At 40.9% G+C, this 26,399-nt stretch overlaps 1 protein-coding gene across 1 annotated transcript in view; it reads right to left on the bottom strand.

Moving 5' to 3' along the window:
* Nucleotides 1–16,327: 16,327 nt before the first annotated feature.
* The window catches only part of ANXA5 (annexin A5), a 31,743-nt gene continuing 21,671 nt past the window's right edge, over nucleotides 16,328–26,399 (bottom strand). Inside the window, exons 7-13 of the mRNA XM_060148660.1 lie at nucleotides 26,249–26,328; nucleotides 25,752–25,808; nucleotides 21,219–21,312; nucleotides 20,218–20,313; nucleotides 18,608–18,666; nucleotides 18,278–18,400; nucleotides 16,328–16,857 (exon numbers count right to left, since the gene is read on the bottom strand). Of these exons, the coding sequence (XP_060004643.1) occupies nucleotides 16,798–16,857; nucleotides 18,278–18,400; nucleotides 18,608–18,666; nucleotides 20,218–20,313; nucleotides 21,219–21,312; nucleotides 25,752–25,808; nucleotides 26,249–26,328 (569 nt within the window). The 3' untranslated portion in view covers nucleotides 16,328–16,797. The remainder of the gene's footprint in view (nucleotides 16,858–18,277; nucleotides 18,401–18,607; nucleotides 18,667–20,217; nucleotides 20,314–21,218; nucleotides 21,313–25,751; nucleotides 25,809–26,248; nucleotides 26,329–26,399) is intronic.

The following is a 26,399-nucleotide window of genomic DNA, read 5'->3' on the forward strand; positions in this document are numbered from 1 at the left end:
ACGATTCAGGCTTTATAGAGTTGCCACAGGAAGCTACTGAAGGCTTTTGGGCAAGTGGAGACATGATGAAAATGAGACCTAAAAAGTAAACTGGCAAAGATTATAGCAGCGTTCCTTAACTTTTGTTTTATTATTGTCCCCTAACACACAAACAAGCAGCTTTCACAGGCATTTTTTTCCCCAATCACCACTCCCTGTGATTTTTTTTTTTTTGGCTGTGTTGGGTCTTTGCTGCTGTGCACGGGCTTTCTCTAGTTGTGGTGGGCGGGGGCTACTCTTTGTTGTGGTGGGCAGGGTTCTCATTGCGGTGGCTTCTCTTGTTGCGGAGCACGGGCTCTAGGCGTACAGGCTTCAGTAGTTGTGGCACGTGGGCTCAGTAGTTGTGGCACGCGGGCTCTAGAGCTCAGGCTCAGTAGTTGTGGCGCACGGGCTTAGTTGCTCTGCAGCATGTGGGATCTTCCCTGGCCAGGGCTCAAACCCATGTCCCTTGCATTGGCAGGCAGATTCTTAACCACCGTGCCACCAGGGAAGCCCTCATGAATTTTTAATACCACAGATACATTGCTTATCTGTTTACGTACTGTATGTATATATCTATGCTTTACACACAAAAAGAGTAAATTTTTTTCAGCCCCCAAGAACCAACTTTCACCCTCTTAGGGGTGATATTTCCCCCATTGAGAATATATAGACTGTAAGATGTGTAGGACTGGAGGGTGATATATCAACAGATGGGAGTACAAAGTATTTTTGTATTCCTTGTAGCAACCTAAGCAAGCAAGGAAAGGGAGAAGCTGGCGCCTAATGCGAGAAAACGTGTTAGGTCCGAGTGCTATCTGGCGGCAGAATGAGCTAACAGCAGGAAGGGCAACCAGGAGGACAAGGAAAGGTTCAAAGAGGTGCCACTTGAGGGCAGATGGGGCAGCAGCTTGCGGCTGGATTTCCAGAAGGCAAGAGGCCCAACGAGGCAGACGGAACATAGTACCAGGGCATCCGAAATGGTGACTGGGGCCTGCCAGCCACGATCGCCCTGGAGATGTGCTACACCGTGGCCAACTCACAAGACTGCCAACAGGCGAGAGAAGAGGCTGACACAAGACAAGGTTGCTAGAAAGAGGAATGAAGCAGAAGTGAAGTCCTGGGAGCCTGGGGCAGAAGAAGTGGTGTCTTCAGACAAATCTGGGACCCAGAGATCAGCAGTAGGAATCCCGACCAGCAGGACCATCCTCCGTGAGGGAGGTAGGGAAGTAGTTTAGATACCGTCTTCTTTACATCAACCTGATTGGCGCATTAGGAACAGGGTCAAGGCTTCTGCAAAGGAGACGCACTCCTGGTGCAAAGGGAAGTAGGAGAGCAAGGGCATGGGAAATTGGCAGGACTGGCAGAAGAGGCTCTAACCAGCACGGGCACTTACAAAGTCATTTCAAGACATGCAGTTCTAGGTGGCAGTCTGAGTGGTTATGAACCTTGGACTCTAAGAATGACTATCAACGCGTTAAAAATCTCACAAAAGAAAGAATGTGGGGTGGGTGGGTGGGGAAGCCATCAGCGCAAGAGAAATGTCATCAAATTTCTGGGAAATGAAAGAAGGGAAGGACAAGTGTTGTCTGATGAAGCCCTAACCAAAAATACACAGAAAAGAGGCTGCACACAATGAGAAAGACAGACTGCCCCACGGCACCCCAGAAAAGATTGTGACTCACAAATATCAAGTAGCATGGAGGTGAGAAAGGCATGCAGGGCCTAAAACAGAAGAATTAATTGAAAATCTGTATATGAAACAAGGCACATACACACACAATGCCCTGGAGCTCAGAACCCCTCTCACCACCTCCTTACCCCTACCCCCAGCCACAAAACAAGAAAGGAAGGAAAGAAGGAAAGGACGGAGGGAGGGAGGAAGGAAACAGAGAGGAGAGGAGAGGGGAGAGGAGGGGGGAAGGGAAGGGAGGCAGGGAGGGGAGGGGACGGAAGATCTTTTAAAAAGGTTGCAGGGCATGTCTAAGGAGAACCAGGTCCGATAGTGAGTACGGCCACACTCAGAGCCAAGCCACGCACATGCCGAGATTTGGAGGTGCCCAGTATGCAGCAGGTCTAGAGAGAAATCAGTCCAATCAAAGGATGGGGGCTCCAGGAAAGAAATCCCAGGAGGAAAAATGTGGGGAAGGTGCCGTAGAGTTCTCACAATGCTTGGATATTACAGACACTTAAGAAACAATAAAGGCAGATATCATGAGGTTGGAAGATAAAAGTATACCAGGTGGTGTCAGTTTATTTATCTCTTGTAAAAATAAAATACAGTGTGTGTGTGTGTGAAAAAAAAGGTATACCAGGAGGGAAATAAAATCATAGAACACACTTAGGTTAGAGATTAGTCAATAATCTGAACTTTTGCATTTCAAATTGTAGAATCAATATACTGACAAAAGACTTAACTGGGATCATAGACCAGAGTGTTTATAGCATTAATCCTGACCATCTACAAAGCAAAATTACAGTTGACAAGAGTTGGAAGATGAAAAGGGGAGAGGAGAGGTGAAGTGTCTCCAGTACCCTTACCTTCCAAATGAGGGTTCTAGAGATTCTTTGACAGTTGTGGGAACAAAACATGAAAATGTAAATATATTGTTTAAAGGTACATAGGTAACCTGGGAGGAACAAAAAAGAGCAACATAAGAACACTGAGAGGAGGGAGAAGAGAAGATGAAAGGAAAGTGGAGTAGATGAGCTTGATCACCACCTACTATGGCACAGAACCAACAGAAAACCTTGAACTGAATAAATGAGGAAAGAGTAGTATATATACATAGTAGTATTACAAGTATTACATACAAATATATATATTTGATGGATGAAACTTCCTGGAAAAATTTAAATGGAAAATGATAAAAACGTTTAAGGCTTTAAGGCTATTTAAGGCTTTTGACACCCACCCCAGTGGGGAATGGAATAGGCTGGGAAGTGAGAGGATATGGACTTCTTCTTTTCCTTATACTTCCACAATTTTTGACTTTTTTACCTGGTGCATTTATTGCTTTGATAAAAAATAAAGAAATGTTTCTTTAATAAAAGGAAGTCATTTGTGTAGTAATAAGTTAGTTCTAGAAATAGGGGAGTAGCAGGAATGGAAAGGAGGGGGCAGATGTGATAGACATAATGAAGGAAGAATTATTGGGACTTGATTGATAATTAGTTTAACATGAAAGACACAGAAAGGGAGGATATAAAAATAGTCCCAAAGTTTTGAGACTGAATAATTAGAAGAATTTTAGAGCTACTACCAAAAACAGGGAATTTGGGAGGGCAAACTTGTCTGTGGGAATGTGTGATGAATACAGCTTCAGACATTTGTGTATGAAAAGACAACGGTTTAAAAAAGTGAATTTAAATTTTTTAAATATTCCTTCATTTCAAGTATCAAAACCCAGAAGACAAATTCATTCTGCAGAAGGGGTTTTTTTCTCTCTATGTGCACCTCTGGCTGTATCTTTAAATGCTGTCAGGTTGAAAAATGAAGAGAAATATACATCATCCATAGAAAATATCCAAAGACTTTACAGGGAAGGCGACGTGCTCCGTGCTCCACTGCAGGGCTGGGAGCAGGAGAGAAGGTGGGACTTAACTACCAAACGTCTCAGGGGGAAAAGACAAACCAGTGCTTCAGAAAACACTGAACATCCTAAAGCAGGGAAAACAAGATGATTCTAAGCCACCAAGTGACAGATGAGTAACCAAGTAGGGAAGTAAATTTTAAATTCACTTTTTGTCTGAGCGTTGGGGTGAGGAAGATTGTGTAGGAATACCCTCTGCTGCTGGAAAATCAACAAGTTCAGTTAAGTAGAAGTGCAGTTTTATGTGATGCAAGTAAATGTGTGCCAACAGCACCACCCACTGTCACAAGATAGACTACCACAGACTTGGTGGGCGATTCTTCAAAGCGCATGTGTACATACATATGTTCAAGGCGGGAAAAACATTCTCAGAGGTTTTTGATCATTAAAATTAAGTATAAGAGGCCGGCATGACGTTGCACTTTCCTGAGGCGCGCCGTGAGTTCTCCCGGAGGAGTTGTTCCTGGATCCCGGGACCCTGGCAGTGGCGGGCTGCACAGGCTCCCCGGAAGGGGGGTGTGGATAGTGACCTGTGCTCGCACACAGGCCCCTTGGTGGCGGCAGCAGCAGCCTTAGCGTCTCATGCCGCCATGTTAGCCGCGGCTCGCGCCCGTCTCTGGAGCTCCTTTAAGCAGCGCTCTTAATCCCCTCTCCTCGCGCACCAGGAAACAAAGAGGGCAGAAAAAGTCTCTTGCCTCTTCGGCAGCTACAGACTTTTCCCCGGACTCCCTCCCGGCTAGCCGTGGCGCACTAAACCCCTGCAGGCGGTCAGTCCTTTGCCGGCGCTCCGAGTGAAGCCCGAGCCTCAGCTCCCAGCCCCGCCCGCCCCGGCGAGGGAGCAGACAAGCCTCTCCGGCTGGCAGTTCCAGACCTTTTCCCGGACTCCCTCCCGGCTAGCTGTGGCACACCAGCCTCCTTCAAGCTGTCTTCACGCAGCCAACCCCAGTCCTCTCCCAGCGCTCCGACCGAAGCCCGAGCCTCAACTCCAGGCCCCGTCCGCCCCGGCGGGTGAGCAGACAAGCCTCTCCGGCTGCCTGTGGATGAAAAGCTTTTGGTGCTCCAGCCAGGAGGCAGGGCTCTGCCTCTGAGGTAGGACAGCCAACTTCAGGACACCGATCAACAAGAGACCTCCCAGCTCCACATAATATCAAACGGCGAAAATCTCCCAGAGACCTCCATCTTAACACCAGCACCCAGCTTCACTCAACGACCAGTAAGCCACAGTGCTGGAAAACCTATGCCAAACAACTAGCAAAACAGGAACACAACCCCACCCATTAGCAGAGAGGCTGCCTAAAATCATAATAAGGCCACAGACACCCCCAAACACACCACCAGACGTGAACCTGCCCACTAGAGAGACAAGATCCAGCATCATCCACCACAACACAGGCACTAGTCCCCTCCACCAGGAAGCCTACACAACCCACTGAACCAACCTTAGCCACTGGAGACAGACATCAAAAACAGGAGGAACTACAAACCTGCAGCCTGCAAAAAGGAGACCCCAAACACAGTAAGATAAGCAAAATGAGAAGACAGAAAAACACACAGCAGATAAAGGAGCAAGATAAAAATGCACCAGACCTAACAAATGAAGAGGAAATAGGCAGTCTACCTGAAAGAGAATTCAGAATAATGATAGTAAGGTTGATCCGAAATCTTGGAGATAGAATGGACAATAGATTGGACAAAATGCAAGAATCAGTTAACAAGGACCTAGAAGAACTAAAGATGAAACAAGCAACGATGAACAACACAATAAATGAAATTAAAAGTACTCTAGATGGGATCAATAGCAGAATAACTGAGGCAGAAGAACGGATAAGTGACCTGGAAGATAAAATAGTGGAAATAACTACTGCAGAGCAGAATAAAGAAAAAAGAATGAAAAGAACTGAGGACAGTCTCAGAGACCTCTGGGACAACATTAAATGCACCAACATTCGAATTATAGGGGTTCCAGAAGAAGAAGAGAAAAAGAAAGGGACTGAGAAAATATTTGAAGAGATTATAGTTGAAAACTTCCCTAATATGGGAAAGGAAATAGTTAATCAAGTCCAGGAAGCACAGAGAGTCCCATACAAGATAAATACAAGGAGAAATACGCCAAGACACATATTAATCAAACTGTCAAAAATTAAATACAAAGAAAGCATATTAAAAGCAGCCAGGGAAAAACAACAAATAACACATAAGGGAATCCCCATAAGGTTAACAGCTGATCTCTCAGCAGAAACCCTACAAGCCAGAAGGGAGTGGCAGGACATACTGAAAGTGATGAAGGAGAAAAACATGCAGCCAAGACTACTCTACCCAGCAAGGATCTCATTCAGATTTGATGGAGAAATTAAAACCTTTACAGACAAGCAAAAGCTGAGAGAGTTCAGCACCACCAAACCAGCTTTACAACAAATGCTAAAGGATCTTCTCTAGGCAAGAAACACAAGAGAAGGAAAAGACCTATAATAACGAACCCAAAACAATTTAGAAAATGGGAATAGGAACATACATATCGATAATTACCTTAAATGTAAATGGACTAAATGCTCCCACCAAAAGACACAGATTAGCTGAATGGATACAAAAACAAGACCCTTATATATGCTGTCTACAAGAGACCCACTTCAGACCTAGAGACACATACAGACTGAAAGTAAGGGGATGGAAAAAGATATTCCATGCAAATGGAAGCCAAAAGAAAGCTGGAGTAGCAATTCTCATATCAGACAAAATAGACTTTAAAATAAGGACTATTAAAAGAGACAAAGAAGGACACTACATAATGATCAAGGGATCGATCCAAGAAGAAGATATAACAATTGTAAATATTTATGCACCCAACATAGGAGCACCTCAATACATAAGGCAAATACTAACAGCCATAAAAGGGGAAATCGACAGTAACACATTCATAGTAGGGGACTTAAACACCCCACTTTCACCCATGGACAGATCATCCAAAATGAAAATAAATAAGGAAACACAAGCTTTAAATGATACATTAAACAAGATGGACTTAATTGATATTTATAGGACACTCCATCCAAAAACAACAGAATACACATTTTTCTCAAGTGCTCATGGAACATTCTCCAGGATAGATCATATCTTAGGTCACAAATCAAGCCTTGGTAAATTTAAGAAAATTGAAATTGTATCAAGTATCTTTTCTGACCACAACGCCATGAGACTAGATATCAATTACAGGAAAAGATCTGTAAAAAAGACAAACACATGGAGGCTAAACAATACACTACTTAATAATGAAGAGATCACTGAAGAAATCAAAGAGGAAATCAAAAAATACCTAGAAACAAATGACAATGGAGACACAACGACCCAAAACCTGTGGGATGCAGCAAAAGCAGTTCTAAGGGGGAAGTTTATAGCAATACAAGCCCACATTAAGAAGCAGGAAACATCTCGAATAAACAACCTAACCTTGCACCTCAAGCAATTAGAGAAAGAAGAACAAAAAAACCCCAAAGCTAGCAGAAGGAAAGAAATCATAAAAATCAGATCAGAAATAAATGAAAAAGAAATGAAGGAAACAATAGCAAAGATCAATAAAACTAAAAGCTGGTTCTTTGAGAAGATAAACAAAATAGATAAACCACTAGCCAGACTCATCAAGAAAAAAAAGGAGAAGACTCAAATCAATAGAATTAGAAATGGAAAAGGAGAGGTAACAACTGACACTGCAGAGATAAAAGAGATCATGAGAGATTACTACAAGCAACTCTATGCCAATAAAATGGACAATCTGGAAGAAATGGACAAATTCTTAGAAATGCACAACCTGCCAAGACTGAATCAGGAAGAAATAGAAAATATGAACAGACCAATCACAAGCACTGAAATTGAAACTGTCATTAAAAATCTTCCAACAAAGAAAAGCCCAGGACCAGATGGCTTCACAGGTGAATTCTATCAAACATTTAGAGAAGAGCTAACACCTATCCTTCTCAAACTCTTCCAAAATATAGCAGAGGGAGGACCACTCCCTAACTCCTTCTACGAGGCCACCATCACCTTGATACCAAAACCAGACAAGGATGTCACAAAGAAAGAAAACTACAGGCCAATATCACTGATGAACATAGATGCAAAAATCCTCAACAAAATACTAGCAAACAGAATCCAACAGCACATTAAAAGGATCATACACCATGATCAAGTGGGGTTTATTCCAGGAATGCAAGGATTCTTCAATATACGCAAATCTATCAGTGTGATAAACCATATTAACAAATTGAAGGAGAAAAACCATATGATCATCTCAATAGATGCAGAGAAAGCTTTTGACAAAATTCAACACCCATTTATGATAAAAACCCTGCAGAAAGTAGGCATAGAGGGAACTTTCCTCAACATAATAAAGGCCATATATGACAAGCCCACAGCAAACATCATCCTCAATGGTGAAAAACTGAAAGCATTTCCACTAAGATCAGGAACAAGACAAGGTTGCCCACTCTCACCACTATTATTCAACATTGTTTTGGAAGTTTTAGCCACAGCAATCAGAGAAGAAAAGGAAATAAAAGGAATCCAAATTGGAAAAGAAGAAGTAAAGCTGTCACTGTTTGCAGATGACATGATCCTATACATAGAGAACCCTAAAGATGCTACCAGAAAACTACTAGAGCTAATCAATGAATTTGGTAAAGTGGCAGGATACAAAATTAATGCACAGAAATCTCTGGCATTCCTATATACTAATGATGAAAAACCTGAAAGTGAAATCAAGAAAACACTCCCGGGCTTCCCTGGTGGCGCAGTGGTTGAGAATCTGCCTGCCAATGCAGGGGACACGGGTTCGAGCCCTGGTCTGGGAAGATCCCACATGCCACGGAGCAAGTGGGCCCGTGAGCCACAATTACTGAGCCTGCGCGTCTGGAGCCTATGCTCCGCAACAAGAGAGGCCACGATAGTGAGAAGCCCGCGCACCGCGATGAAGAGTGGCCCCCGCTTGCCACAACTAGAGAAAGCCCTCGCACGGAAATGAAGACCCAACACAGCCATAAATAAATAAATAAAGCAAACTGTCCACAAGTAAAAATAAATAAACACTATTAAAAAAAAAAAAAAAAACACTCCCATTTACCATTGCAACAAAAAGAATAAAATATCTAGGAATAAACCTACCTAAGGAGACAAAAGACCTGTATGCAGAAAATTATAAGACACTGATGAAAGAAATTAAAGATGATACAAATAGATGGAGAGATATACCATGTTCTTGGATTGGAAGAATCAACATTGTGAAAATGACTCTACTACCCAAAGCAATCTATAGATTCAATGCAATCCCTCTCAAACTACCACTGGCATTTTTCACAGAACTAGAACAAAAAATTTCACAATTTGTATGGAAACACAAAAGACCCCGAATAGCCAAAGCAATCTTGAGAACGAAAGAAGGAACTGGAGGAATCAGGCTCCCTGACTTCAGACTATACTACAAAGCTACAGTCATCAAGACGGTATGGTACTGGCACAAAAACAGAAAGATAGATCAATGGAACAGGATAGAAAGCCCAGAGATAAACCCATGCACATATGGACACCTTATCTTTGATAAAGGTGGCAGTAATGTACAATGGAGAAAGGACAGCCTCTTCAATAAGTGGTGCTGGGAAAACTGGACAGGTACATGTAAAAGTATGAGATTAGATCACTCCCTAACACCATACACAAAAATAAGCTCAAAATGGATTAAAGACCTAAATGTAAGGCCAGAAACTATCAAACTCTTAGAGGAAAACATAGGCAGAACACTCTATGACATAAATCAAAGCAAGATCCTTTCTGACCCACCTCCTAGAGTAATGGGAATAAAAACAAAAATAAACAAATGGGACCTAATGAAACTTCAAAGCTTTTGCACAGCAAAGGAAACCATAAACAAGACCAAAAGACAACCCTCAGAATGGGAGAAAATATTTGCAAATGAAGCAACCGACAAAGGATTAATCTCCAAAATTTACAAGCAGCTCAAGCAGCTCAATAACAAGAAAACAAACAACCCAATCCAAAAATGGGCAGAAGACCTAAATAGACATTTCTCCAAAGAAGATATACAGACTGCCAACAAACACATGAAAGAATGCTCAACATCATTAATCATTAGAGAAATGCAAATCAAAACTACAATGAGATATCATCTCACACCAGTCAGAATGGCCATCATCAAAAAATCTAGAAACAATAAATGCTGGAGAGGGTGTGGAGAAAAGGGAACACTCTTGCACTGCTGGTGGGAATGTGAATTGGTTCAGCCACTATGGAGAACAGTATGGAGGTTCCTTAAAAAACTACAAATAGAACTACCATATGACCCAGCAATCCCACTACTGGGCATATACCCTGAGAAAACCATAATTCAAAAAGAGTCATGTACCAAAATGTTCATTGCAGCTCTATTTACAATAGCCCGGAGATGGAAACAACCTAAGTGCCCGTCATCGGATGAATGGATAAAGAAGATGTGGCACATATATACAATGGAATATTACTCAGCCATAAAAAGAAACGAAATTGAGCTATTTGTAATGAGGTGGATAGACCTAGAGTCTGTCATACAGAGTGAAGTAAGTCAGAAAGAGAAAGACAAATACCGTATGCTAACACATATATATGGAATTTAAGAAAAAAAATGTCATGAAGAACCTAGGGGTAAAGCAGGAATAAAGACGCAGACCTCCTAGAGAACGGACTTGAGGTTATGGGGAGGGGGAAGGGTGAGCTGTGACAGGGCGAGAGAGAGTCATGGGCATATACACACTAACAAACGCAGTAAGGTAGATAGCTAGTGGGAAGCAGCCGCATGGCACAGGGATATTGGCTCGGTGCTTTGTGACAGCCTGGAGGGGTGGGATAGGGAGGGTGGGAGGGAGGGAGATGCAACAGGGAAGACATATGGGAACATATGTTTATGTATGACTGATTCACTTTGTTATAAAGCAGAAACTAATACACCATTGTAAAGCAATTATACCCCAATAAAGATGTTAAAAAAAAATTAAGTATACATTCAAAATCCAGTAATAAAATGTTTTTCCCCATTTATGTCAGCTAAATTAACTGAGGGTATATATTATTTGGAAGTTTCACTTATACCTAGGATGTAGAGCATCATTCTTACTCTAATAAAGGGAAAATGCTCTGTATACCACAAAAACAGTTTTTGGAAACCATCTGTGGTTGGCAGAAAAATGCCCCCACTCCCACTCAAAAAAAAAAAATCCATGTCTTAATCCCGGGAATCTGTGAGTACATGACTTCATATGGCAAAAAGGTATTTGCAGATGTGACTTTGAAACGGAAAGAGCATCTGGACTACCCAGGCAAGACCAGTGTAAACAGCAAAGGCCCTTAAAAAAGGGAAAAAGTCGGAGACAGAGAAGATGTGAGGTCAGAAAGCAGAAATTGGAGTGAATTAATTGTTGGCTTTGCAGAGGCAGGAAGGGCCCAAGAGCTAAGGAATCCAGGCATCCTCTAGAAGCTGGAATAGACAAGGAGATGGATTCTCCTCTAGAGCCTCCAGAATGGAGCACAGTCCTGCCAACGCCTTTATTGTAGCCCAGTGAGAATGCTTTTGAATTTCCAACCTCTAGAACAGTTAGATAATAATTTGTGTTATTTTAAGCCACTGAGTTTGTGATAAATATGTGATGTCTATATATTAAAAAGCAGATAGTGGCACTTCCCTGGCGGTCCAGTGGTTAAGACTCCACAATTCCAATGCAGGGGACACAGGTTCAATCTCCCTGGTTGGGGAACTAAGATTCCGCATGCCACATGGCATGGCTAAAAAAATAAAAATCAGATAGATAGATATTTGAATTTGTAGTTTAAAAGTTTCCAAAAAAAAAAAAAAAAAAAAGCTCATGACAGGCTTCACTGGAAAATGTACCAAACATAAAAGGAAATTTTTCATACCAGTTCTACACAAACTTGCACAAGATAGAATAGAAATACTTCCCAACTCATTTTATGACAGTAGCGTTACTCTGATACCAAAACTAGACAAAAAAATATTTCAATAAAAGAAAACTGCAGACCAGTATCTCTCATGAACATAGAAACAAAAATTCTCAAAAATATATTAGCAAAACAAATCCAGCAACATAGAAAGGTGATAAAGCATTATGACAAAGTGCAGTTCATCCTGGGAATGCAAGACTGTTCAAGATTTGAAAATCAGTTGATGTAATTCACCTTATCAATAGAAAAAGAAGAAAAAACAAGAGTCTGGTTCAAGATGGCAACATAGGAGGATCTTGAATTCACCCTAACAGACACACCAAATCTACAGCTACATAGGGAACAATTTCCTCTGTAGGGTTAAAAAAAAAAACCACCTAGCTGAGTGACTCCTGCACATCAAACAAATGAGGAAAAACCCCACAGCGAAGCAGGTGGGAGAGGCCGAGACACAGTCTCACCATAAACCCCACCCCAGAGCGACACCCCACAATGGGGACAGAACTCAAAACCCCAAGCTTCTCCCTGAGGAGCTAAGGGTTTGAACCATACACCAGGCACCGCGATTTTTAACACCTACCCCTGACAAACCCTCAAAATATCTGGCTTTTGAAAACCAATAGGGCTCATACCCATGAGACCTACAAGACTACAGCAAAGTGAGAAACAGTTCTTCAAAGGCTGGCACAGATCACCCACCCAGGGCCCAGCACAGAGGCAGCTAACTGAAAAGTGCCCACACTTTCTGTGAAAGAGACTTGTGTGAATATCTTAAGGTGTCAGCCTGAGGGGCAGGCATCTAACTGAACACACCTCTAAAGGCCTCCTGAAATATTCTCCAAAGATAGAGGCCAGCGGGCACCGTATCTCACTCTCCCTGTGCCTCGCTCCAGGCCACTGGTATCTCCAGAAAAGAGCTTACACACTCATCTGGTGCTCCAGGTGTTGCGGCTGCTGCCCAGATGTGTCCAAATCTAAATCGCCTGCTCTGGCGGCCAGCGCAGCTCACATGCACAGGTCCCGTGGAACTGTAACAAATGGTGAAAGAGCTCCTAACTGGCTACCCCCAGCACACAGCAGAGATGCAAAAGACTGAGGCACCCAGTCTCTCTGTGAAAGAGGCCTATTATATCTTCCTGGCTGCATCCTGAGGGGCAGGTTTCTAACTGAACACAACAGCTTAGAGCTAACTGTAATTCTCTCCAGAGACCCTGGAGGGCAGGCACTATCTTCGTGCTCTCCCTCTGCCACGGTCCAGGTTACCGGTATCTCCCATAGGGGAGCTTGGGCACATATCTGGTGCCCCAGTTTTTAGTCTGGTGCCCTGGTTTTTGTGGATGCCTCCCAGGGGACACCCCTTGATCCCTTGGCTCTGGTGGTCAGCGCTTGCCTTCCTGAGGCTGTAACAAATGTGGGGATAGTTCTTGGCAGACTGCCACTCTCAGGGCACTTCACAGAGAGCAGACAAAAACACACCCCCAGTCTTTCTGTGTAAGAGGCCTATCTGCTTATCTTGGAGCTTTGATAAGAGGGCAGGCTTCTGGTTTGGCACAATTATAGAGACCTGTAGAGGTGCTCTCTGGGGAAGGATGCCCGTGGGTGACATCTTTGCACACTCACTCTGCCTCGCTCCAGACTGCCAGTCTCTCCCAGGAAGGAGCTTGTGCACTTGTATGATGCAACAATTTTTGCAGCTACTGATCAGGAGACATCTCATGGTTACCTGGCTCTGGTGGCCAGCGGGGCTTGCACTCATATGTCCCACAGGACTCTTACAAACAAATAATCCTTGACTGGTTACCCCTACTCAGGGCACAGCACACAGACAGCAGACTGAAAGGAAGAAGTACAACTGTCGTTTTTTGCAGATGACATGATACTAAAGAGAAAACCCTAAAGACTCCACTAAAAAACTGCTAGAATAAATGAATTCAGTAAAGTTACAGGATAAAAAATATATATACATAAACCTGTTACATTTCTATACACCTATAACAAACTATCAGGAACAGAAATTAAGAAAACAATTCCATTTACTATTGCATCAAGAAGAATAAAATACTTAGGAATAAATTTAACCAAGGAGGTGAAAAACCTCTACACTGAAAACTACAAGACATTGATGAAAGAAATTCAGGACACAATAAATGGAAAGATATTCCATGTTCATAGATTAGAATAATTAATATTGTTAAAATGTCCCTATTACCCAAAGCAATCCTCAGATTCAATGCAATCCCTATCAAAATTTCAATGGTATTTTTCACAGAAATAGAACAAACAATCCTAAAATTTGTATGTAACCACAAAAGACGCCGAATGGCCAAAGCAATCTGGAGAAAGAAAAACAAAGTTGGAGGCAACATGCTTTCTGATTTCAAACTATATTACACAGTTACAGGAACCAAAACAGTCTGGTATTGGCATAAAAACAGACACACAGATCAACACAACAGAATCGAGACCAGAAATAAACCTAGGGATATATGGTCAATTAATGTCTGACAAAGGAGCCAAGAATATACAATGGGAAAAGAACAGTCTTCCAATAAACAGTGCTGGGAAATTTACAGCCACATGTAAAAAAAATGAAACTGGACCACGAAACTACACCATACACAAAAATTAACTCAGAACGGATTAAAGATTTGAATGTAAGACCTGAAACCACAAAAACTCCTAGAAGAAAACATAGGTGGTGAGCTCCTTGACATCAGTCTTGGTGATGATTTTTTGGACACCAAAAGCAAAAGCAACAATAGCAAATATAAACATGTGGGATTATATCAATCTAAAAGCTTCTGCCTCGCAAAGGAAACCATCAACAAAATTAAAAGGCAACTTACAGAATGGGAGAAAATATTTGCAAATCATATGTCTGATAAGGGGTTAATATCCGAAATATATAAAGAATTCAAATAATAATAACAAAAAATAATCCAATGAAAAAATGGGCAGAGGATCTGAATAGACATTTTTCTATAAAAGACATACGGATGGCCAAAACAGGTACATGATAAGGTGCTCAATGTCACTAATCAGGAAAATGTGAATCAAAACCACAATGAGATATCATCTTGCCCGTTAGAATGGCTATTATGAAAAAGACAAGAAATAACAAACGTTGACGAGAATGTGGAGAAAAGGGAACCCTTGTGTACTGTTGGTGGGAATGTAAATTTGTACAGCCCCCATGGAAAAGAGCATGGAGGGTCCTCAAAAAATTAAAACTACCATATGATCCAGCAGTTCCACTTCTAGGTACTTATCCAAAGAAAATGAGAACATTAACTCAGAAAGATATATGCACCCCCATGTTCATTATTTACAGTAGTCAAGACATAGAGGCAACCTAAGTATCCATCAATGAATGAACAAAGAAAAAGTGATAGCTACACACACACACACACACACACACACACACACACACACACACACGCACGCACACAGAGCAGAATATTATTCATCCGTAAAAATGAACCTCTTGCCATTTGGGACGACGTGGATGGATCTTGAGGGAATTATGCTCAGCGAAATAAGTCAGAGAGAGACAAATACTGCACGATCTCATTTATATGTACAATCTAAAAAGCAAACAAACACACACTAATAGAAAAAGAGGTCAGATCTGTGGCTCTCAAGAAGCAGGGGTGGGGAGTGGGGAATTGGAAGAAAGTGGACAAAAGGTACAAACTTCCAGTTATGAGATAAGTAAGTCCTGGGGATGTAACGTTCAACGTAACTATACTTAACACTGCTGTCTGGCCTTTTGGAACTTGTTAGGAGAGAATCCTAAGAGCTCTCACCACCAGGAGAAACGTTTTCTTCTTTCTTTTTTTTAATCTACATGAGATGATAGATATTAGCTAAACTTACTGTGATAATCATTTTTCAACATACCTAAGTCACGCCGTTACGCTGTACGCCTTAAACCTGTCAGTGTTGTATGTCAATTATATCTCAGCATGCGGGGCTGAGGGCAGTAGAGGCAGTTGATTCTCAACTTGGCTCTGCATTAGAATTGCCTACGGAGCTTTTGCCAAAAAAAAAATAGCATGTCACATATACACACACATAATTTTCAAAGCTCTCATGGTTATTCTGATGACCAGCCAAGTTTGTGAAAAGAACAATATCACTAATTAAGAGTTTTCAGTAGGAGAGTAGTCCATTTATTAAAATGTCTTATTAATAGCAATCACTTGCTTTTAAAAACACACATTTATAAGGGAGTAAGTGAAAAAAGGAAGTTGACACCAATTCAAGAAGCAGTTTGAAAGCAGAAAACTGAAAGGTAAATATTAGAAGAAAGAAGCCGCTTCTCTCTTTTTGCCTCTATATTGCCTGCTTTTTTATCTGAAAGAAGGTAGTAGATGAAAAGAGGAAAAACAAGTTGATAACAGGAAAGTGAAAAGTAACACTCTGAAATTTTAGGTTAAGTTTTAAAATCAGCTTTTCTACTAAGCAACTAACATAAGCATTGCTTTAATTGATGCCCACATAAACACGCCACCAATAAATCAGAGACCCCCTTCAACTCTTCCCTCATTCCACACTGCACAGACAATTCATTTTGCATGTTGTATTTCAAGCTTTTCACCCAAAAGCCAACTATAAATTCAGTTGTCAACTGACAACACTGTCAACCGACTAGCTTGAAAAAACATATCATTGTTAAGTAGGTAAATTAAATAAGTTTCCTTTAGACATACACCCACAGGTAATTCAGGAGGAAGGAAACGTTTATTATTCATTAACCCTTTGAATGCAACCTCCATAATGTTTCAGGTTTAATTTAGTAGCAAACTTGATTAATAACGTTTCCAGGAGTTCACAATTTCAAGGCTAAGGTTCTGGTTAAGGTAATGCGGTTATCAATTTAATATAAATGAAGTTTTTAAAAAAGGCTGAAAGCAGTCTGACCTCTTAAAGGAAAATATAAATGATCCAGACTTTAGTCTTAGTAACATAAGTACACTTCAGGACTACGACAGTCAAGGAGAAGGATTTTAAGCGAAGATCAGAAAGGAGCACTACTATTTTCTTCTACAACATATATGTTTTGGTCATAGCATGCTGGCATGAATAAGGCAACGTGCCACGCTCTGGCGTGCAAGAAGTGCAGTGAGATGCACTGCAGGAAGGCAGTGGTGACGGTGGCAGGCACGGTACAGGGTCTCTCTCCAGGCGCACATCAGTCATCTTCTCCACAGAGCAGCAGGAGGGCTTTCTTATAGTCCCCAGATGTGTCCCCCTGAAACCCAAATGTACTCCGTTAACCCCCATGACTCACAGAAGCCAAAGAAAATAAAAAACTAAGACATATCTGGCAACAGCTTTTATTCACATGGCGTTTCCCCCATGTGGGTAATCTCTCTGTGAGTGCCTTTCACAACAGGAATGCTTTACAGAGAATTTCCTACTGATGCAACTGATGTTTAACTTTCTAATTTTACCCCTTAAAAGCACAGTTCTACCTAAGACAGTGAAGTATGTTCTTCCCTCTAGTAACGCAGAGAACAGGGAAGCTTTTACAACCATGTTCAAGTCAAGGTTTCTAAACAAACTCTAAGTCTCTCATCACAGCAGTCCCTAACCTTTTTGGCACCAGGGACTGTTTTCATGGAAGACAATTTTTCCAAGGACCGGGGGGCAGGGGATGGTTTCGGGATGATTTGAGGGCATTACATTTACTGTGCACTTTATTTCTATTATTATTACAGCAGCTCCAACTCAGATCATCAGGCATTACATCCCGGGAGTTGGGGACCCCTGTCTTATCACATAGCATATGGCTGGCTATGGGGGGCAATGCTGGGACCGCCTGGCTGTTATGGCTTTGCCTCAGAGACAGAAGGGTAAGGTACATTTTGCCTCTGCTTGTGTCATGCACAGATGTGTGGGATAAGTTAACGTTTCAAGCTATGAGTCACTGGGAGAACTCTCTAGTACCCTTCAGCCCAGCACACAACGCACACACAAAGTTCAATGCTTTCTCAACTGAGATGCTGCTTTGCACACAGCCCACATTCCCCTTTATCAAAGAGAAAGACCAAGACAGAGAGACAAAAAAAGACAGAAAGGCAGACAGAGGGAGGGAGGGAGGGAGGGAGGGAGAGAGGAAAAGAAAGAATGAGGAAGTCAAAAGGCTTTAAGCCAAATTTAATTATAGGCCACAGTGTCCCTTGCTTTTAAAAGGATGAAAATGACAGTAATACTTAAGCTCTTTACTTACTCCTGATATGACCTGGTTGGTTCTTTCCTGAACTATGAACCAATACCAGAGATAAGGTGATAACAGACAATAAAGAAAGCAAACACTGATATGAAAGAAAGGAGAAACTAATAAAGATAGCTGGAACTGATAAAAGGCAGAAAGAACCAACATATTATTACCGTGGACAAGACTGGGTTTAGTGAGTCATCTGTCACCACTACTAAATAATGCTTCTAAGCTCACCAGGAGCCTCGGCCTTCACCGAGAGCCAGTCTTTCACTCAGGAGCCATCACCCGTACTTCAGGGGACATGATGCCAAACTTTGTAACTCACGGCTCTAATCACATCCCTAAAACTCTAAACTTAACACAGGAATTAGGTTCTCCCACCCATGTCTTGCAAGCTATGCACTGGTCGGCTGTGGATTTCTCAACATTTAAAGAAAGGTTCTACTACCTTAATCATGGAATAAAGAGAGGTGGCAAAATTCTTCCTGAACTCCTTCCTAATGTTAAACAGATCGATCTCACTTCTGGAAACCACAACCCTGATGAGGGTATGATCATCTGTCCCAGCTCCCTTTAAAAAAGAACAAAAGAGAGGCACATGTTTAAAAATGTCAATTATAGCATCAAACTCCCCTGAGTTGGGGTGAGTCAATAAAGTAAAACAATTTAGTAGAATTGAACTACCTGTTTTAAGGAGGAAAAAAGCCTCAAAGTCTATCATCTAAAACATACTAGAGAGATAAATTAATTAGATAGAAGACTCAAGGCATGCACTTACCTTCATAGCATAGTAGAGGGTTTCTGCAAGGTAAGCAGGTATACTGCGAATGGATTTCACTACAAAAATAAGTAATATAATGGTCACGTGCTATTCTGATGTGAAAAGGATAAAGTAATTAAAATCAAAGCTGCCTGACGCTTATAGCTCTACTTAAATACAGTACGAAAGTAACACAGGCTCAAGAGCTGCTCATTTGCAAGCTGCTCTGATCTCCTGACTACAGAGAATCTCCATAGATACTGGCTTGAGTTTTCCGTAGAGTTCTGAGTTCTACACAGAAAGGCACGTAGGACAGGGGCTGCAAGTTTTTCAGTGCCCCTTTCTTCTATGAGCACCTTTTTGCTGTAACAGTTTTGGCAGCCTGGGCTGTTATGCCACAACCTTCTTCATCCCCAGTAAATTATACAAACCTCCTGGGAGTTTTCATTCCAATATATTCAAGCAAATAATGTAAGATTACTACCCCATCTAATCTGACAAACCTTAGACTATCTGTCTGTAATCTTAATATAGGTATTCTATTGATATAACGTCCATGATTCACACAGAGCAGCACGAGACTCACCCATTTTGGTAGAAACATCCAGATAAACTGGTAACAGAAAAGAGTATCTTCCTCGAACACGCACATATCTATTGTATGTTAGGGCTCCTCAGAACTCAGTCTGCTTAGCTTCAGAAACTATCATAAAAATTCCCTAATATACAAAAATAACAAATCCTTGATTGGGGGCGGTGTGTTCTTCTCCAATGCTTAAGAAAACAGCCACCAGTAACTAAATCTGTCATAACTTTTATGTGTATTCTATTATGAAGGGGTCATCTAAAAGATTTCTGTTAAAATTCATTAACTGTGGACTCAAATGAAAGGTTACTGTTAGTGCTGGTACATGCACACATGTAGCTTATTCTCCAGAAGACAGAGAGCACAGAAGCTTCAGCTCAACACCAGATACTCAGAACAAACAGCAGACAGAGGTTCACTCCAAACCCATATGAAAACTGGGACCACAGGGAACTCACAAACTAGATTCTCCCTGGAATTTGGTGAGTACGTAATACGACAATAAACTGCACAAACTCGTTTCTCCAATTTCTCCAGGTTATTCTGAATATTTAGCTAAAATAAAATTCTAAACTATTTACTCAGAAAAATAACCACTATCACACATCTTCCACTATGTCAAAGATACTTATTCTAAATCAGATTCCAATTTCTCAGTCTGCTTCAAAACTGTGAGGATGGTATTCTAAAGAAAAATAAAATTCCACAGATATCAGAAGTAACATTGACAAGCCTGAGATTACAATGCCCACATTTCAGGTTCACAATGAAACAGTAATACTTTTAATGCAGCTTCAAAATGAGTTTTAAACAATTCTCTTAATGTTTCCATAAGATTAAATGAAATAACCAGATATTTCACGTATTTCCAACATCAAGATAGATTTTGAATTGGAAATTTAGGAGTTTGCTTCACCCAAGTATCATGATAAGCTCTTTTTTAATAAAGAAATAGATGGTTATTTTCAGATACAGCTTCAACTGAATAAAATACTTTAACACTTAACACCATGAATATTATATACATTATAAAATTACCTACCGACAGCAAGGAGCAGTTGTTCCAAATTACCAGAAGTCTCTCGGTCAATGGTTTCTTCAATTTGAAATCCTGATATAGTCATGTATTTGTCAAACACTAGAAAACAGGACAACAATTTATGAATCACATAAGAATCACTCTTTCCAGAAAGATATTTCCTCTAACCAGGCACTGTCCTACCAAACACAAATCTCCCCTTTCTCCTTGCTGACAGACCTTGATTTTGTTCAGAGCCTCAACGTGCCAAGCCCGAAACAATGGATTCTAAGTGTTCTTTGTTCACTCATTTCCCAGCCCCTCCTTACTGGTTATAACCAATGAGATCTAAAGGGAAATCTGTGGGAGAGGATTCTGAAAAATCTTTCTCTTTCCCAACTAAAAGTAATAGACAGATATGGTGAGTTTACCCCTTTCTTTTCTTCTTGCTGTGAAAATGGTTGGCATGTTTGGAGCAACAGCAGTCATCGTGTGACAATGAGGTACCGAAGATGAGAAAGAGAACCAAAGCGCTAAGGACAGTGGAGAAGGAAAACAGAAAGAGCCTACGTCCTGCCAAATCAGCCAAGAAATCTTACCTACAGAAAGCCCAGTATTAAAGCCACTATTAGTAGGGCTTTCTGTCACTTGCCAGTGAACTTATTCCCACTTGATACCACAACTACTGATGAATACCCAGAAGTGAGCTCTTAGGTACCACTATCTCAGAGGAAATACTTGTAGTGAGCTACAGCTCAGTGATTTGTCACTATGAGTAACAATCTAGAGGCCTATCTCCCTCATCACCCTGATAGCAAAGAGTGGACTAAGGATCTCTAAGTTTTGTAAAAGCTACAAGAGAAGCAGAGAACTATGAGATTCTCAAGGTCACCAAAAGGAAGAAATTTAAAAACTGATCCATTCAGCAAGAGCCTGTTATGCAGCAGGTATTTTGGCATACTGACTCCTGTACTTTCAAAATTAATCAAAGTACCATACGTATCATACACATTTTTATCACTCACCCCTTCTCAAATGAGACACGCTTCGTGTTCCAAAGATAGTAATAAACTTTTCTTCATCTGTTCCCCATTTAAGTTCTCCAGCCTGAAACAAAGCCTGTGAAAATTTCAACCTCAATTAATAAATTGTTCTCCCATCTCATGTCCAGGTTCTTAATCACACTTGGGTTTTACTCCCTGAATATGAATTTGCCTGATTCATCATCTTACGTTTTTCAGTTCTGATGTTTCCTACTCTGAAACTCAGCTCACTAAGTCTGGGGCTACTTGGGAGCTTGCCACTAAACTGTGGCAAAGCAATAAAGCAGAGCAATGGTGCTAGGTTAAATGTCCCCAAAATGTCTACCATGACTTCCAGGAGCAATGATATGGTTGGTGGAAAGTTCTGATTACCTACCTCACTGCTGATACATCCATTTACAGACTGGGAAAGTTTAACTAGGAGCTAAGGGGTCTGCGTTTTCTGTTTTGCTTGCTCTGTAGCTGTTCAGTAATACATGATAAAACTCCATATTCTCTCTTTACAGCTGAAATTTAACCAATGCTAGCTACAAAAAGTCTTCCCATTTTTAAGAGATCACAACGAATTTTTAAAACATTGTGAGTACAGCACAGTGCCTGGCATACAGCAGGCACTTAACATATACTTGTTGAGTAGTTTGAGTGTCTACATTTACCTTTTTACATGGAAAAGAATATATGCTTTCCAATGTCCATATCATTGCTGAAAAAATTATATACAAACATCATTAACTCTGAGTCCACTTATTGGGTTGTAGCTTATTTATTAAAACCCAAAGCATCAATCTTTAAAATGTCTATACTACCCTTTTAATCATTTCAAGGTAAGTATACCTATTAAAGCAAGACAAATGCAATTTGCTGAGACTACCACTCCGAGCTGCCTTTACGGCCACAAGTGGCAAAACAAATGATACGAGGTGATCAAAGCACGTGTTTGGATGTAGGAATTTTGATCACAGTATGTTGAAGAATATAGACTACGCTACTACAGATCTATTTAGTATTACACTTCCAGAGAATCATCTCTACGCTCAATATTGAAATTAATTTATTTTAATGATAAAAATACACAACATCAATCCTGGTCATGTGAGCATGCTCTTCAAAACTAAAAAGAGTGTTACTATGAAAGTCGTGCAAGTATCTAAACCTTAGAACTATATCAGGGTGCTGTACACCTCTCTTAAGATAACTTTTTTAATCTAATTACAAAAATTACACATGTTCATTGATAAATTTTATAAAACAGAGAAAAAAACATAAATAAGGAAATTTAAATTACCAAGAATATCAACATCCCAAAGATACTGGCTACTACCTCTAGTATGTTTTCCACACACAGATGAGATATACGTATACATTAATGCCTAAAAGTGGTGAAGGGCTCATCCTGTACAATACTGCAAGCGCTGCTGAAGCCTCCTTTCTTACCAATTGTTCTCTATTTCTAGGGATGTTCTCTAGTAGCTGTAGCAGTTGTATGGAAAAACCTGGTGAGATGGCTACTTTTAACTATAATCTCTTAATTTTCTTGGAAGAATTACGTTTGGGATCATTACCTAGTCTAAAACTACTACTAACTGAATCATATGCAATAATAATGACGGTATCATCATATACAGCAATATTTAAAAGTCTTTTGTTTTGTCTTGTCTTAATGTAAGGGTTAAATGAGGCTGCCCAATATCCACGGAGCTCTTCTGGATGAGGGACCCTCACACCTCCTCACCCTCCCCCTTCCCTCAGAGGGGGCTTTACAGTTTAGCCCAAGCAGTTTGATAACCTCTGGTTCAGTGCAAAGTACAGAGGTTTTGGAATCAAAACAGAACTGGTCCTGTCCTATCTGTGAGTCTTAGATGAGTTACTTAATCTCTTCTTGAGGCTCAGTGTCTTCACCTACACAGTAGGAATAATATTTCTATAGAGTTATTAATGGAGATTATATAACTCACATAATGAATGCACTGAACAGTGTCAGGCAATCAATAGCAGGTACTCAATAAGCACTGACTCCCTTCTCCCTGCTTCCTTAAGAGTTCAACTTTCTCTCCAGAGAAAGCATAACACAAGGATTTGGTAGGGGAGAAAGTAAAATCAGTTCAACGCATCAAAAATGTTAAAAAGTTAAGTGAATTAACTACAAAATGTTCAATTCCCAGGTGAATGACTCATTGAGGCTTATCAAATCCCTGAAATAACAGGACTCCTCTTAGTGCCAGGTATCAGTAGGGAAAAAAATTCAAATGCTTATAAAAGGGCCCCTTAGTTGGATGACTCTCAATTAAGAAATCTGAAATTCCCATCAGTGATAACAGCCCAGGTACCCTTGCTACAAGGTATAAATGGGTGTGTTCCTTTTTTATAATGCTGAAAGGGTAATTGTTTTCAACAGGCTGAATTAATTAATAAGATTTTTATGAATCAAAGATCAACAGCCAGCCTGTATTCTGTGTTGTCCCTGGTCACTGAAAAGGTAAAGAAAGCCTGGATACTATTTCAGGGGTAGGTTAAAGTAACTTCGTAAGTCAGTTTTCAGATGTACAAAGTTTCCCCTTCAGGGTTCTGAATGGTCATATCCCCTGCAGCAGAGGTTAAGTGATGCCTATATAGCCTCAGTACTCAAAGTGTGGCCCCAGGACCAGCATGGGCATCACCTGAGGGCTTGTTAGAAATGCAGATCCCAGGCCCCACCCAGACCTACTGAGTCAGAATCTGCACTTTAAGGAGATCCCCGAAGGATTTATAGGCACATTAAAGTCTGAGAAGCACTGCTCTACAGTGAGTGCTCCAAGCAGAGAAATCAATGAAAACGAGGTACAAATGTACTGTTCCCGTTCAGTAGCCTCACACTGCAGCAGTGCTCTCATCACACCACCAGCTGTGCTGGGAAACCTGCCCACCGCCCACTAATGCAGGCCTCACTGCAGTCGTCTGAGCTTAAGCTGCTCCTTTCACCATGACCACGACCGCTGAAAAGCATCCAGAGGTCCCAGTCCTGAGAGCAGGAGTGTGAGAACCAGCACATCTCCTACAGACGCACAGACAGTGCAAGCCTGGAAAGCAACAGGCTCGTCTCAGCAATGAGCAAAGCCCCTAACAGCTTGGGAGGACGGGTTTGTAAGCAGGCAGGGTTAAGCGAGATCTTTCCTTCCAATCTATACTTACTAAGCCTGTTTTACCGTAGCGGAAAGGAGAGAAAGGAGCTAACAGGTAAGAACGCCAAGACTGTTGTCTAGTGAAAGAGGAAGGGCTTTGGGGTCAGATGGGCCCAGGTGGAAATTCCAGCTCCATTCCCACTCAGTGGGGGCCATGGGCTTGTTTCTCGAACCCCTGAGCTTCAGTTTCCTTATCTAGAAAACAGAAATGATCCCCTCTATGTTAGAGTTATGCACTGGGTCACTCGTCAGCAACTCATAGTTACTAAGTGCTAACCATATGCCAGGGACAAAGGATACAGATTGAACTGACAGCTCAGAGTGCCCTGGGTGGTCAGTCAAGTAAATAGGCAGCTTCCATATTAGGTGGCAAGAACTGTGGCAGGAAGCTTGAGATGCTATAGTCTCCCCTGTAAGGAGCACCTGACACACACCTGGGGGTCAGGCCGGGAGACCTGAAAAGCAGCTAATTTGAGGACCGACCCCTGAAGAGGAATTATTTAAGGGACGTACACTGTTTTTTAGATATAATGCTATTGCATAGTTACTGAAGTATAGTGTAAACATAACTTCTATAGGCACTGGGAAACCAAAGTAATTCATGTAACTTGCTTTACTGTGATAGTCACTTTAGTGTGGTGGTCTAGAACCAAACCCACAATATCTCCAAGGTACGCCTATATTTGAAACATGTGACCAGAGAGACAGGACTACGATATGTGATTCTAGGAACCCAAGTAATTCCTTTATTACCATTTTCCAGTTTTCAGGTCTCATGTTTCAAATTTCCTAACACTTATTTCCTACATTTGACTACTTTATAAACCATGCTGAGACAATAATGGAATTTAAAAGCCACTTAAGTATAAAATTTCATTAGGGAGTGACTAAAGAGCAACTGACAAAAGAACAATCCTGTTTAGAAGTCTATCAAAGGAAAGGTGGAGGAATTTTCAAATTCTACAATGACGTGTCATCTATTATGTAATAAAACACCATTTACCACTAAAGTACTTTTTCTTCTTTATCCTTTTCTACGAAGAGACTGCCACATTGGCAGTACCATCCATAACACCTGGTTTTCTTGTAAAATTCTCTATTTTGAGAATGTCCCATAATCTAAAGGAAAATAACATATCCAGGTGGAACTCATTATTTACATGCAATTTATTTTATTTCATTTCAGCCTTGGGATAAAACATTTTGTTGGCCATCTACTTGCATGGGTCTTATGATTTGTAAACGACCCGTTAGACTATTTTTAGATGCTATTACAACATATTATGATTTGCCATTAGCATGGATTCTTTTTTCATTTATGTCATAATAAAGCCATCACAGATTAAGTCTCACTCACCTGAGCATCTTGTTCAACCTGTGCTTCATCAATTCCAGCATCAGGGTCTCTATTAGCCTAGAAGAGATAATATGTCATGTTACTGCATTACATGAGTATTTTTGTTCTAAAGAAAAAACGGTTCCACCTAATGGTTATGCACATAAAGCTTTTTCTCTTAGGAATAATATGCATTAATTAAGATCTTATCAATCCTACAATATTTTTACATGATCACACAAACACTGTCCAAAACCAACCTGACCCTCTTGATTTTAAAATCTATGAATAAAAGAGGACAGTGATATCCAAAAAAAAAAACAAAAACAAAAAACTATGAGTTAGCTATTACGAGTTCAGGTCAGATGTTCTGAAACACAAACACACACTGGCACCACACAGCCAGAATCAAGCAAGTACCAGAAATAGATAAAAGAATTTTAAGTGACTTGACTTAACTAGATTCAGACCAGTCCGGCTTCAGATTTTTTAAACCACAAAGAGCCTCCACCCAATACCTGAAGGAGGACCACCAACATCCTCTGGTAGTACCCTGAAGTGTCCCCCACCACATCATCTTCCAGGCTCGAGCCATATTCTGCAACAGAATAATTTCACACTTATTTACAGCTTCTTTCAACTAGAAAAGGATATCTTGCCCCATTAATC

This window comes from Lagenorhynchus albirostris, chromosome 4, assembly GCF_949774975.1.
Source record: "Lagenorhynchus albirostris chromosome 4, mLagAlb1.1, whole genome shotgun sequence".
Classification (NCBI taxonomy): domain Eukaryota; kingdom Metazoa; phylum Chordata; class Mammalia; order Artiodactyla; family Delphinidae; genus Lagenorhynchus; species Lagenorhynchus albirostris.